The sequence below is a fragment of the Vanessa tameamea genome, chromosome 5 (genome assembly GCF_037043105.1).
Source record: "Vanessa tameamea isolate UH-Manoa-2023 chromosome 5, ilVanTame1 primary haplotype, whole genome shotgun sequence".
NCBI classification, from domain to species: Eukaryota; Metazoa; Arthropoda; class Insecta; order Lepidoptera; family Nymphalidae; genus Vanessa; species Vanessa tameamea.
In genome coordinates this window covers 7,430,915-7,445,686 of record NC_087313.1, presented here as the reverse complement: position 1 = coordinate 7,445,686, position 14,772 = coordinate 7,430,915, and the positions used below count along the sequence as shown (strand labels likewise).

The following is a 14,772-nucleotide window of genomic DNA, read 5'->3' as shown; positions in this document are numbered from 1 at the left end:
TATTCGAAATCATGATATGATGCACAAAGAATCTCATAAATTTCCTAATAATGAATTTCTCAAATAACATACAAACGATGCAGAAATTTTTGTTCAAAGATTCTAAAAAAGGCAAAAAGATTATATGACACTCAAGAAATTAATAAAGCAGGTAATAACACTAAGAAACTATGGGAAACTCTTAATAAAATATGCTTTACTTCTAAAATTAAACAGCATAGTTCACAATTATTACTGAATGATTCTACTCCGCTACAAGCATGCAATAATATAAATGAGTTTTTTGTCAATGTCGGTTATAATCTAGCTGACAAAATAAATCATAATATTGATGATACAATTTTATCTTCACTCGCACCCTCATCAAATAACCTATCCTCTTTTGTTATGGAACAAACAGATTCTGATGAAATTGTTACTATTATAAAAGGCTTACGATCAAATTCCACTACTGGTTGGGATGGCATTTCATCAGTCATACTTAAAAGGTACTCACAAACTCTGGCACCTATCCTATGTCATATTTTTAATCAATGCTTCCACATGGGCATCTTTCCAAGATCATTTAAGAAGGCTATAGTAATTCCTATATTCAAAGGTGGAGATGTGAAATCCATAAATAATTACCGTCCTATTGCAATTTTAACAGCCTTATCGAAGGTTTTTGAACGTTTAGTTTATAAAAGACTTGTTTGCTATATCGAACAATATGATCTAATTTCTTCCCAACAATTTGGTTTTAGGAAAAACAAAAGTACAACAGATGCCGTCCATGAGCTTACCAATTATGTAGTCGAACATCTCAATAACGGACACAAAGCTTTGACAGTATTCCTAGACCTTACCAAAGCATTTGACACCGTTTCTATTCCCACACTACTATCGAAACTTGAGAGACTAGGTGTTAGGAGTACTCAAAACAATTTTTTTCGCAGCTATCTTACTAATCGTTCTCAAATCAGCAACCATGTTAGTGATGTCGATTTCTTACGGCGTTCCACAGGGTAGTATTTTGGGGCCAATTCTATTTCTTATTTATATAAATGACCTTTGTGGAATACATATACCCAATGGACAAATTGTCTCTTTTGCTGACGATACCGCTATTACCTTCATCGGTAAATCTTGGACTGAACTCCAAACTATAGCCCAAAATGGACTGAACTCCGTCCTGCATTGCATCCACTCTCTGCACCTTACAACCAACGCTACAAAAACTAATTTCGTAACTTTCTCCATTCGTTCAAACTCTCAACCAAAAACTCCAGTATTCCTCAAACTTCACTCTTGTTCCAATAAAAACAAATCAAGCTGTCAATGTCCATCTATAACCTCTTCTGAAAAAATTAAATATCTTGGCATTGTTCTTGACAAGCATTTAAATTTTAAAGATCATATAGAGTTACTAACAGGCAGAGTGCGCAAATTAATTTATATTTTTAAAACACTAAGACATGTTGCTAATTTTTCACTGATTAAAAAAAATTATTATGCATTACGCCAATCTCTCATTGTATAATGCATCTCATGTTGGGGTGGTGCACCAAAAACTACTATGAAAGCCTTAGAAATTATTCAACGTGCCATCTTAAAGGTGGCAACTTTTCGGCCACATCTCTATCCAACCAGTCTGTTATACTCAAATTGTGGGGTTCTTAGCGTAAGAAAATTATTCATATTAAATTTAATTATATACCAACATAAGAGGATTCCGTACACTGCTATTGTCAAACGACGCAAAAATAACATTTGTTGCTTACACACTTCAAAATTTGTTTTCACTAAACGATTCAGTTTTTATCTTGGTCCTTACTTGTATAATAAGCTGAATGCAGAACTGCTTATATATAAATTGCCACTAGCTCAGTGTAAAAAAATGGTATTTGCGTTCCTGCTTAACAAGACGTACGATGAAACAGAAAAATATATTACTTAATATATAACCTAATTTCAACTGACCCATACACACTTACACGCACGCACACGCACGCACACACACGCACGCACACGCATATACAGTAACATGCACAAACATTATTTATTTTATAAATTAAAATCGCACACTTTGTACAAATAACAAAATTCACTTCATTTTTGTATTAAACAAAATTCTAAAAACCTAATTCGTGTTGGGTAACCATTTGTTTCAAAAAAACACAGGCTTCCATACAATTAAAAAAACATTTTATCCATATATATATATTTTATAAATATTTCAATTGTATTATAATTTTCATCGTAAAGTAACATTTACTTACGCCATAAAAGAAAATATTTTTTTAATTCCGTTCTCCTGTCTAAACTAAGCTATTACATAATTCAAGTTATTTAATATTTGACATTGTTAAAAGACAACGGGTCGTTGGCGACAAACGCATTTCATTTGCCAAGATAGCTTCAGAATCACACTATCTATATAATACGTATAACACGTCTTAGTATTCCAATAAATATCAAGGTTATTTAAAAAAAAAACAGTAATACAATATCCCAAGTCGGAACAATTAACGTTATTGGATTTTTTTTTTTTTTTGAAAGCTACTAATTTTTATACTACCAGTTACTTGTCCTGGTTTTGGTAAACTTTATACTACTCTCACAAGTGTGTTTTGGTAAACTCTATACCCTGCTTCGTTGGCTAATCTGCTATTAATAACGCTATGGCCGATCATTTAGGTAAAAATCAACTAATTCGAAATATATCAATATATCTTACAATAAGATGTAGCTTAGTTTAAAAATGCATAGTAAACATTACTCATAATAAAAATGTCAAAAGACGCCGCAGGCGATGCGAGACGTTTATTTGTTTCTACATTAATGGCTGTATTTATAACTTGCAGAGGACAGACCAGACTTGACGGCGTTAATGGCGGCGCCAGAGTCGAAGTTATTCCGCAACGTCATGGGCAGCTTGAAGGAGTCGAAGAATTCTCCCATCCGACCACTCTCTTACCACAACAACACGGATAATACCCCTAGTAATGGTGTCAATGGTAAGCATAGAAATTGAAACTAATTTAAATTTATTAATCATTTAATACTGTGTGAAGGCAAAATTGGTTTTATTTCATATATATTCTTAATGTTACTGAACCATGTTTCTTCGAAAGATTCATTCTATTACATATAATTGGAGTAGGAAAATATAACTTTGTAATATTTTTTTTCCAAATATTATAACTTGACTCTATGGTACTGGTAAATATAATAGTAAGCTGACGACACCACTACAAGGACTATTCATTTAATTTCTACGCATTTATATTTTGAATAAATCTTTTCACTACGGAAGTTATTATAACCTGGGTTCCTTCAAATGAGGCGTGAATAGGCATCTTGCGAGCCGTCATGGCAAGGGCGGCCAGTGCAGTTCATTCTTCCAGACTGATCTGCCCGCCTTCGCGCTTGGACTCCACTACCACTTACCATAAAGTGGAGTGGATTCATATGCCTACCTGGAAAACAAAAAAAATAAAGTTGTTCCTAGTTCGTACATAGTCAAAAATATAACATCATATCAACTTATTTATTAGGAAAACATGTCTTGTATATAATATTACGTAACATAAATTAACGAAGGAACTACTAATCATAATAAAAATAAAGATTAACAAAAGTTATTTAAAATTACTATTGAATTAAAAGAACAAACTTCTATTAAATCAATGTACGGAAACGAATTAAATTAGTACACCGTATTGTAGCAAACAAAAAATGGTGTGCAAATTCAGTTCAATACTTGTTTGACGGAGCTGGGTTCAAATGTATTTGCTGTACCAGATGTATTCTAGTAAAAGCTTGGAAAATATTTTTTTGACATTTGTATTTTACTTAAATAAAACATTTCATTACATTCAGACACTGTTTATTTAATATTACGGCTACACATATGTTTTAAATATTTATGTTGGCGCGTGTTTTAATCGTCGCAAGCCGGATGTGTATGGCCTAAGTTGTCTAATAGTTAGTTCTAAGTACATACTTAGATTTTTTTACAAGTACTGCTACATAGCAGTACTTGTAAAATATTATATAATAAAAATACTAGGAATGCAAGTGAATTAATTTGTGTAAAAGTGAATCGTTTCACAACACAACAGTGTTTATGTAATACTAGCTGAAACTACGGCTTTACCAGCATGTAATTTATAAAACTTTACCTATAGCACACAAATCGGCACTCCCCAATTTACCCCCACGCGGGGTAAATTAAAAAACTAACCTATGTTCTTATCCGGACTATCTCCAAATCAAATTTCATTTAAATCTGTTCAGCGGTTTCAGCGAGAATGTAATAAAATCAGAGTTACTTTTTCATTAATAATATTAGTATATATTGTACAGTGATATTACACTGTAATACATTTGTTTATCAATTAACATAAAATATAAAATGAGCATTAGTAACGAAATCATAAAATATGACAATCTATAAAAGATTATATCGATAGTAAAAATCCGTGGAATAAATGAACTTTAATTTTAATAAAGGACATATACATTTAATTGTATCTGATTAGTACAAGTAATTTGTCAATGAAAATGATTATCTAACGAATTTGGTGTCTATACCCAAAAATCCATATCCGGTGGAAGTTTTAAGTTTAATATATCCTGTACAATTTCGTTTAAATGCTACTTGTAAGAGCCTATGTTTATATAGCCCTATATTATTTCATTGAATGAAATATAATATTTGAATTTTCATTGTATTCAAAACTGAACTTTTCGAACCAGAAATTAGCAGTTTTAAAAAATTGAGGTTACTTTAATTTGTATTTTTCGTGATCGTGACCTTTCAACCGATTGAGTTAAAACTTTGTACAGTTGTTGGCACTTTCGTAATGGTTTCTGGCGTAGTACCATCAACGTAGAGGCGCGAGTCATAACAGATAATAGCTAAGAAAAAAATATAAGCATTGCGAAATATACAAGCATTAGCTAAAATAAAATCAATTAAAAGTATTTATGTCACTGTAAATTTGTGTGGACCGTTTGTAATAAATCTAGAAAGATTTATTTAGAATTTCGAAATTTGAAAATATATTTTTACTAATATAGAAGCATAGAAAAATAAAATTAGATTTGCTTACGTGAGTTTATACATTGTCAATCTGTGACTGCTATTTGTTAAGAATTACTTTTTTGTTTTTTACAAATGAACGTTACGACCAGTGCCCGCATTCCCGAAACACTAAACGAATAAAGTCTTTATTGGATCTCCCTCGAGACTGAAATGCAGCAATTCTGCTCCGTCCATTTATAAATTAAAATTCTATTTAAACTTAATAACACGATGTTTGCTCAGTTGTAAAATATTTCAAATACAGGTTTTCTTCCAACTTATTTTAGTTAAATTAGTTTTGCACTTATTTTGGAAAATCAGACGATAATTTCTAAAAGACATTTTTATTGTTTGATATATATAAATAAGGCTCGTTGTGGAAGTGTGTTAAAAATTTTCCTAATTATATGGCGTCTTAAAAATAATACCTTGCCACTAAAAACCTTCAAGCAAGCTTTCAAGCATGTTTAGCCTTACGATGTATGCATATAGTTACTTTGAAATTTAAAAAGAAATATATAAGTATTCTTTACTTATGAATGATGAGAAAAATATTTTTCCTTTATTATATTTATATATACGTAACGTTAAAATGAACTCTGGTTAAAAAATGAGTCTACGATTCGTAATTACGAATAAGGGAATGCTGTTAAAAATCTGGGTAGCGCAGTTGCGAGCATACTTTAATTATAAACTTTTATACTTACATCTATATATTAATATGTGAATACAGTAAATTGAAGTACTTATTAAATAGAGAACGAGTGAATTTTACTAACATTTTATAAGTACTGTATTTTTTTAAGTAATTTTATTACGTTTGCATCTAGGCTCAGTTGGGAGAAAATTCCGTCGAAGCATCTCACTATCCAATGATACGGTGGTTGAAATTCGTGACGTATCAGCGAGCTGGACCGGGGACCCGAATTTCATGGCGCTTAAAAACATATCCATGCGAATTCGAAAAGGAAAACTCTGCGCTATTATAGGCGCTGTTGGCTCTGGCAAGGTAAGCACGATTGATTGTGGAGATGTATAGTGAATGTAAATAATTTTAATATACATACATACATACATACATTAGCGGCCTGTAAATTTCCCAGTGCTGGGCTAAGGCCTCCTCTTCCTTTGAGGAGAAGGTTTGAGCATATTCCACCACGCTGCCCCAATGCGGGTTGGTGGAATACACATGTGGCAGAATTTCGTTGAAATAAGACACATGCAGGTTTCCTCGCGATGTTTTCATCAATCATATCGTCTTTCACACAATCCATCCATCGTTTCTTTGGTCGTCCTCTACCATCATATATATATTCCTTATTATATAATCCTATTTACCCCTCCGATTAAGCGTAAAGCTAGAAGTAGGGACGACAAAAGCCCTAAGGGTTAGTATCGATATCGAACCTGCAATTTCCACATCGCTAGGTTAGGTCTATAAATTTTAACACCATTGGCACATAATATTTTGACCCAATTGATCAAGCAACTTTTTTGATAAACACTTGCATTGTTTTCACGAAAATAACTTGCCAACAATAAAGCTGTATGGTAATAAATAAAATTATTCTTTTACTCGAGTACGAACACTGTGAAAGATTTAACCTATTTCTTGTACCAACAAATCCTTATAATAACTAAATAAAGTGTAAATACAAATAAAACTTTCTCTTGAATCATTTTATCATATTCCGTTGCGTATTTTTAAAGATCTATTCATACGTAGGACCGGCCAGAAAGCGGGAAGCGACTTTCTTTTATACAATTTTAAAATAAAACATCCATCCTTATAATAGTAAGTAGTTGTTTTCAATAATTCTTATACTAAAAACCATTTAAAATCCTTTTGCCATAATTATTTCAACTTCAATAACATTGGACTTTCATACAAACTGCCACTCACTGTTTTAACCCCAAAAGGGGGTTGATTTCTAAAGATACATTATTTGTATACCTCCACACCATCTAAGGAGCATACATTTTAAATTTCAAGTCTCTTACTTGAAAAACATAGGCCTTTCATACCAACTTCCAAACCCCGTTTTACCCCCTCAGGGCTGCAATTTCGTAAAATTCTAAGCGGATGTCTACACCCTATAAAGAACCTACCTGCCAAATTTCAAGTCAGTAGGTGTTATAGTTTCTAAGATTTCGTGATTAAACAGTGAGTGGTATTTCGTTTTTTTATATATATAAGATTTATATATTTTATTTTTAATTCCACAGAATAGCTTTTAATGCGTATATGCATTGCTATTCATTACTTTGGACAACATCCAAAATATATATTTACATAGTAATGTAAATCAAATTAGAGTTTGCTTTTGCGATGCCCTTAGTATAAATTGTAATCTACAATATGTAGAGCACCAAAACTATGAATTATTCTGTGGAAACGTTATGCACGTACATAAGTTGGACGTATTAAGTTAGTAAATTAGAATAGCCGCAGACACTAGACATATGTGCTCAAACGTGACGTAAATTATCTTATTTAAGGTCTTTTCGAAATATTTGTATTTCGAAAAAAAAAAACAACTTGTATTTTTTTTCAAATATACACATATTTTTGTCTTGCCGACTATTTTCGGAAACTCATATTCAATGTAATTTTGTATCGATGATATCGCTGTCATAAGAGCCTATTTAAATAAAATATGTCGCTGCTATTGATCGTGTAATTGAGGTTAATATCATACAATATATTTGTTTTATACTCACGATGATTTTATGCTTGGATCCGACTAGTAGCGTGCTAGTCAAATCATTAAGAAATGATATCGTTATAAATCAAAAGGCAAACTTAGACCTGAGAGGCAACGCTCGAAGCAAAAAGTCAAGTTAATCTAATTATATATTTATATACATTGTAATGTTCATTCCTATAAGTATATACATAATATGATCCCTTTACTTCATTTCGTCTGCGTCTATATGAACTTTATGTAACATTCTGTATGCGTTGGTTCAAAATAATTTATTAACGTAACGTCGTTATACATATATCTTGAACACATATGTCAGAATTCAAAGGTACGGTTTGAGATAATTTTACATTCCATCACGAATGCATGAAAAATGGTAATTTCGAACTCGGACTGAACAGGTAACTCAGAGACTGGGGATATCGTTATCTAAATTGTATATCAGATCAGCGGATACGGCACGTAAATAGAGGTGAGAGGTGCAACTGTAATATTTTGTTATTGGAAAACGGAAAACAGCGAGTCAAAGAGCAAAGGCATAAAGCATTCAATACGATATGTTAATGCGATTTGTTGGAGGAATTTGTAACAACTTTTGTATACTTACGAAGAAAGTTCCAACCTCAGGTGGCTTAATGTCAGACGTCGCGGCTTACACGTGCTCTCTCTCATCCACGCTATCTGAAACTACGTTATACTTCCCAAGGTTCAGATTCATCTCATAAACTTTTTTTGTGATATTGGTGGCGGACTGGCAAATGGGCCTGACATAAGCGCTGTAAGAAATAGTAACCATTCCTTACATCACCACTGCGCCTTTAAGGCTTACCCTTCAAATCGGAACACAACATTACTAAGTATTGCTGCTTGGTTAGAATATATAATGAGTGCGTGGTACCTACCACCTAACCCACCAGACCTAACGTACCTACTAGATGGGCTTGCACAAAACCACCAAGTGAATTCTGTAGTCTCTTTTTTTATTCATTCCACTTTCTTCCTATACCTTAAATACTTTTACTTTGAAAACTTAAAACTTTTTCTTATCCTAACCCTATTTCCTTTAAACTTTATTGCGTCCTTCATTCAGTATTATTAAAACACAGCTTTATATTGCTGACATTGTGTGTATAATTATGTATATTATAACTATATATAAACGACTCTAGCTATTTATGCAAGTCTTTAGAGAGTGATTAATAGTACAATGCTTTGTTTTCTTCTTTCGAATGTTAAATCAATGATGAAAGAAAGAGATACATAAGTTTTAACGTAACACTCGCTACATAGCGTTTATAAGTCAGTATATATTTTTATTAATGTATATCATATAACCGATGTACCTTGCAAACATCTTTCTGTGAAAGATCCTGGTAAGCCTAGGAAAGATCTTTACTTTAGAGACGAAACCGCCCTTTGCATCACATTGTAAATCTTTAGCTTTATTCGTGGAAGTTTATTTTAATAATAAGTATTAGTTGTATAGAAACAAAACAAATGTAATACTTATCCATCACCTGTCTATTTCGTTCAGTTTTATTTAAAAAAAAGTAACATTTGAACTGCAACATGTAAATTACAATGGAATTGAATCGTTATATTTTATGACTGTGAATATTACGTTATAATGGGCGTTAACGCCAGAAGATACTCGAATTGTATGCAAAATTGTATTAGAATCAAAACCATTTTTATTATTGAATAACAACAATAACATTTATAATAAAATAAATTAGAAATATTTTACAAATTTCAGTATTATTTTTTATATGTACATATATTTTTAAAAGTTTTAAACGCAATTGCTCATAAAATTGCAAAGATTAATCAATATGTAATTTTCAGTCTTCAATTCTGCAACTGCTGCTTAAAGAATTACCAGCGGCAAGTGGTACTCTATCTGTGTGTGGAGAAATTTCATACGCGTCTCAAGAACCGTGGCTTTTCCCGAATACTGTTAGAGAGAACATATTGTTCGGTCTGCCATATGACGCGGCCAAATATAAAAGGGTACGTATTCATTAGTTTTGTTTACAAAACTTGTTTTCTTAATCTTATTATACTATTATCGTGTTATAAATCCGAAGTCAGAACACCACTCCTAAGTTTAAATGTGTAATTCATTTTATATAAATTATCTCTGAGCGATGATGAAGATAAACGTCATGAGGAAACCAACAGATTGTGTCGAATAATATGTTCTTCAACCAGCGACAGAAAAGAGCCTTTTTCTCAGATTCAAAATATTATAGGCATTTTACTTTAAACATGATTCAACTATCTTAAATTATAATTGAGTTGCATATTATTGAGTTTTCCAATGAAAAAAAAAAAAGAATTAAAATATTCTCAAAATAAATTTAATGCGAAGGCGGAATGAAGGCGAAAAATACATTCATTGCAAGGAATTATGTTATTATTATTAAACACAAAACTATTGAAACGTATAATTTCTTTACTGAAATTGCAATTGAACCCTGTGAATATCGATCTTAAACGTTAATATATTCCAGGTATGCAAGGCATGCACTTTAGAAAAGGACTTCAAGCAGTTCCCGTACGGGGATATGACGCTGGTAGGGGAGAGGGGAGTGTCGCTGTCGGGAGGGCAGCGAGCTAGAATCAATTTGGCGCGGGCCGTCTACAGAGAAGTAATTGATTTTTTATTTAAGCTCGAACGAGAGCAATATGTTCAATGCTTCCAATTTTGCCTCTATTGGATTCGACCGTTACAGATTACGTATCTTTTGCATAACACGTACAAAAACATTCATTTATCGCTGAATGCTTAAATTAAGAAGGCTATTCAGTGACTATTAGTCTTTTTTTATTGTATGTTATATTCAGCCAAACAAATTCTATAACGATTCAGTTTAGTCTTGACAATCAGAAAAGAAGAAAAAAATTTGTCATTCTCAATTGATAAATCGAATCAATAATTGATTTTGTTATATAAAACGCAAGAAAACTCCTTTATTTAATACATTATTAGAATATCGTCATCGTCGTCATCACCACCGTGCCTCTTGTGGTAATTTTTAAATAATTGACCGAATCATGAATGATAATTCTAAGAATATTTCGTCAAACGAACTAATCTGTGTATATCTGTGTCATGACTTTAAGATGGTTGTATCATAGGGTTATTGTCAAAGCCACGTTGGTTATTTTTGATTTTACTTCATATATTCATGCGCTGAAAAATCAGCTCGTCTTGTCTTTGTTAGTTATAGTTACAATGAAAACAAATAAGTCAAAGTGAGGAATGATACAAAAGGCGGCCATGTTGCTAGAGAACGACATCTACTTTTTGTATTACGTATATTTGTTTCACAGAAGTACTTTATTTACATAATTATTCCTTTCATTTAATATTAAATTACTCTACAAAACATGACTGCTTGGAATAGTAGCTATAAATCTATAATTGATTTAATATAACCAAGATAAATAAAATTATACGAATACTGTCTTACAAGTTATTTTTCAATTTAAATACATCATTCGCATATCGAGGGTCGCGACCCAACATAGTTAAAAGAAAACAACATGACGTACATATCTACTTATACCATAAAAGATATCAAACCTCATGTAAAAAAAAATATCGATAAAGATAAACTGTAGCCATAAATTTCCAGCTTCAAGTCATTGCATCCTTCCTGGGGGAAAAGTAATCTCGTCGAATGCGAAAATATGAATTTATTACATCCAAAGAAAATTGGATTACATTGCAGGATATTTGCAATGAACTAGTTCCGTCAACATAGGGACTATAAGGTTAAAAAAATAATAACGTCGAGTTCCTTGCAAAAACAAAATCGATTATCGGTATCGTTTGTTGATTAACGTAATACTACGGGAATGATGTCATGTGATGTGCTATGCTTGCACAAATTTTTAAGTATATATTTTTCAGTAATATATTTATAATGTCGCCTGAGATTCATAAAGAGCAACTGAGAGGGAAATTAAAATTGATGATTAGACAAATATTATATTGCAACTTTATCTTTTAGGCCGATATCTACCTCTTGGATGATCCACTCTCAGCAGTGGATGCGAACGTTGGCAGACTACTGTTTGAAGGTTGCATCAGTGAATATCTGCGTGGAAGCACCCGAATATTAGTGACACATCAACTACACTTCCTTAAAGCCGCAGATTACATCATAGTTTTGAACGAGGTATATTTTTTCCTATGTTTATTATTGGTGGTCCAAAAGTATCGGTTTTATCTCTTAGTTTATTTTATTATAGAACTTTGAAATGTTTTATTAGACTTTGATAATTGTAATAAGTTTTCGTAACAATAAGACTTCGATGTAAACGTTAGATTTAGACATTAAAGTAAATTTTATGACAATAAAAGGTTTTGCATATGTCTTGTAAAAAAATCAGAGCGGTATATAATATTTGCTTAACCCATTTAAATCATTGGACACACTTTTTGTTAATAAAAAACGATAAATTAAACAATCAAAATTATTATTTAGGGTGGAATTGAAAACATGGGCACATTCGATGAACTTGCGTCATCCGGTAAGCAGTTCGCTCAAATGCTGTCTTCACTGCAAGACGGCAAAGACAAAGATGCTGACAGTGTTAAATCCGGTGTAAGTAAATTAATAAAAGTAAAGCCTTTAAATGTCCTACCATTGGGCTAAGATCTCTTCTCCCTTTGAGGAGAAGATTTAGCATTAATTCCACTAAGCTGCTTTGGTTTGGATGATACGCATGTCGCACAACTTCATTGGAAGTAGACACATGCAGGTTTCCTCGAGATGTTTTTAATATAGATCGCATGATGAATTATAAACACAAATTAAGTACATGAACATTCTGTGATACTTGTCAGGGCTTGGACCCGCAATCGTCGGTTAAGATGCACGCGTTCTTCCTCCACTCCCACCACTCCATAATAATAATATATAATGTAATAACCACTCAGCTGCCTAATAGTAGCGTTGTGACATAAATACTTTAGATTTATCATATATTAAATGCGGCTTATAAAATATATTCTTTTCCAGAAATTAGACGAAAAACCAGCTCTACTTCGAACCATATCGACGACTGAAAGCATTGACCAAGGTGATCATTTTTTTTCTTAAATAAACATACATTGGAGGTCCAAGAAAACATGCGCGTCTTTAGTAAATCCATTTTTTAATTACTTGTTTCTATTTAAGGTGAAGTATTTAAGGAACAGAAAATGGCAGCAGAAGAAAGGCAATCAGGAAACTTGCGTTGGGAAGTTATGTATGCTTACTTCAGATCAGGCGGAAGCGCCTTGTTCATCCTACTCAACGTTATTATGATAACGATAACAGCAGCTAGTGGAGCTGGCTCAGATTACTGGATCAGCTACTGGTAAGAATGCGCTAGTCGTCGTGATGCATCTGTGCAAGTTTATTGGCTTGATTACAGCATTACAACAAAACAAAACACAACACAACTATACGTATTGTATTTACATACTGCATCTAAGTAACGATACATAAAATTAAAGTTATGATTTTTCTTATTAATAATAATTATAGTCTTAAACATTAAATGAAAAAATATTTAATATTACATTTTTAACTTGTACTCAATATTTGAAATTACCATATAATATTTATACTTTGTACCGAATTGAAAATCAATAATTATTTAAAATGTTGTCTTCTCGTATTATATACTTGAAAGAACATACATATAATTACATTATGAATTACATTTAGCGATGATGTCAAAAATATAATGAATATTTTTATAATAACAGTTGAAGTTATATCAAAATAAATGTACTTTTAAAATGTTTAATCAAGAAATAATCTCGTATATAAGGCGGCCTGCTAAGACGAAAACATTTTGGCATCATTCAAGTTTCATTTTCCATCTATTGTTAGTTCTTACAATCCGAGAGAAAATGACATAACAGCGACAAGGTTCGCCGCGCGGGACTACACGACTTCACTTGACCTTTGAAGTTGAGACACTAAACAAACAATGCGAGGGCGACTTCTAAGTTTGGGCTTAACCCTCACGATTGGCTTACAACTTGCATTTTCTTTATTTTTATACGTTAATACAATGTTGAATAACTCTTTCGTATATACGTATTTGTTTATTGTACTAGTTAATAATTTTCAAATTTTGTTAAAGGACAAACCAGATGGTGTTATATGAAGTAGAGGTTGGCAGTGATATGGGTCAGTCTCAACTTTTCATACTATAATTACTGATTAAATAATAATATTAACATATATCATCTAATATCAACCATGTCAATTTATTAGGTCTTTGTTGCATTTGGGATAAAAAAAAGCCTGCGTTCCGTTTGCTGAACTTTGCCGAAAATTTTCACTTTTATTTTTAATATATATTTCTTCCTCCAACAGACCCCGGCCTAGATGTTCAAATTGGTCTTTTTACTACCGGCCAATACCTCCTCATACACGGCGCAATCGTGATTATATGCATCCTTCTCACTCACATTCGTGTCATCCCCTTCGCAAAACTCTGCGTCAGTGCCTCTCAAAATCTCCACGATAGCATGTTCTCCACCATGATCAAGGGTATCATGAGATTCTTTGACACCAGTTCTTCAGGTATAATAAAAAGACTTACTATAAAGTATTATTTAGCGTTTGTCTATCTAGATGTATATACATCCGGTGATATCTTTAAAATTTTATATAATTCTAAGTCTCTCAAAATTTGTATAAGCTAATTTTGTTTATTGTATTTTTAGGTCGAATTCTCAATCGATTTACAAAGGACATGGGCGCTGTGGACGAAATTTTACCGAGGTCGCTATTGGATGTTTTACAAATATACAGTACTTTGCTATTCATAATAGTTCTCAACTCAGTCGCATTGTATTGGACATTAATCCCGTCAGCTGTGCTAATGATTATTTTTGTTTTTCTTGTTATGCTATATCTGAAAACAGCCCAGGGTGTCAAAAGGCTTGAAGGAACAAGTAAGTGATAAAATTAATAGAAATTTTAA

The 14,772-nt window shown here is 32.2% G+C and overlaps 1 protein-coding gene across 1 annotated transcript in view; it reads left to right on the top strand.

Moving 5' to 3' along the window:
- LOC113392352 (ATP-binding cassette sub-family C member 4-like) overlaps positions 1-14,772 on the top strand; it is a 32,098-nt gene that overhangs the window by 15,245 nt on the left and 2,081 nt on the right. The window contains exons 8-18 of the mRNA XM_026628737.2: positions 2,844-2,996; positions 5,899-6,077; positions 9,619-9,783; positions 10,287-10,424; positions 11,793-11,960; positions 12,270-12,389; positions 12,807-12,867; positions 12,966-13,146; positions 13,924-13,970; positions 14,160-14,369; positions 14,513-14,743. Of these exons, the coding sequence (XP_026484522.1) occupies positions 2,844-2,996; positions 5,899-6,077; positions 9,619-9,783; positions 10,287-10,424; positions 11,793-11,960; positions 12,270-12,389; positions 12,807-12,867; positions 12,966-13,146; positions 13,924-13,970; positions 14,160-14,369; positions 14,513-14,743 (1,653 nt within the window). The remainder of the gene's footprint in view (positions 1-2,843; positions 2,997-5,898; positions 6,078-9,618; positions 9,784-10,286; positions 10,425-11,792; positions 11,961-12,269; positions 12,390-12,806; positions 12,868-12,965; positions 13,147-13,923; positions 13,971-14,159; positions 14,370-14,512; positions 14,744-14,772) is intronic.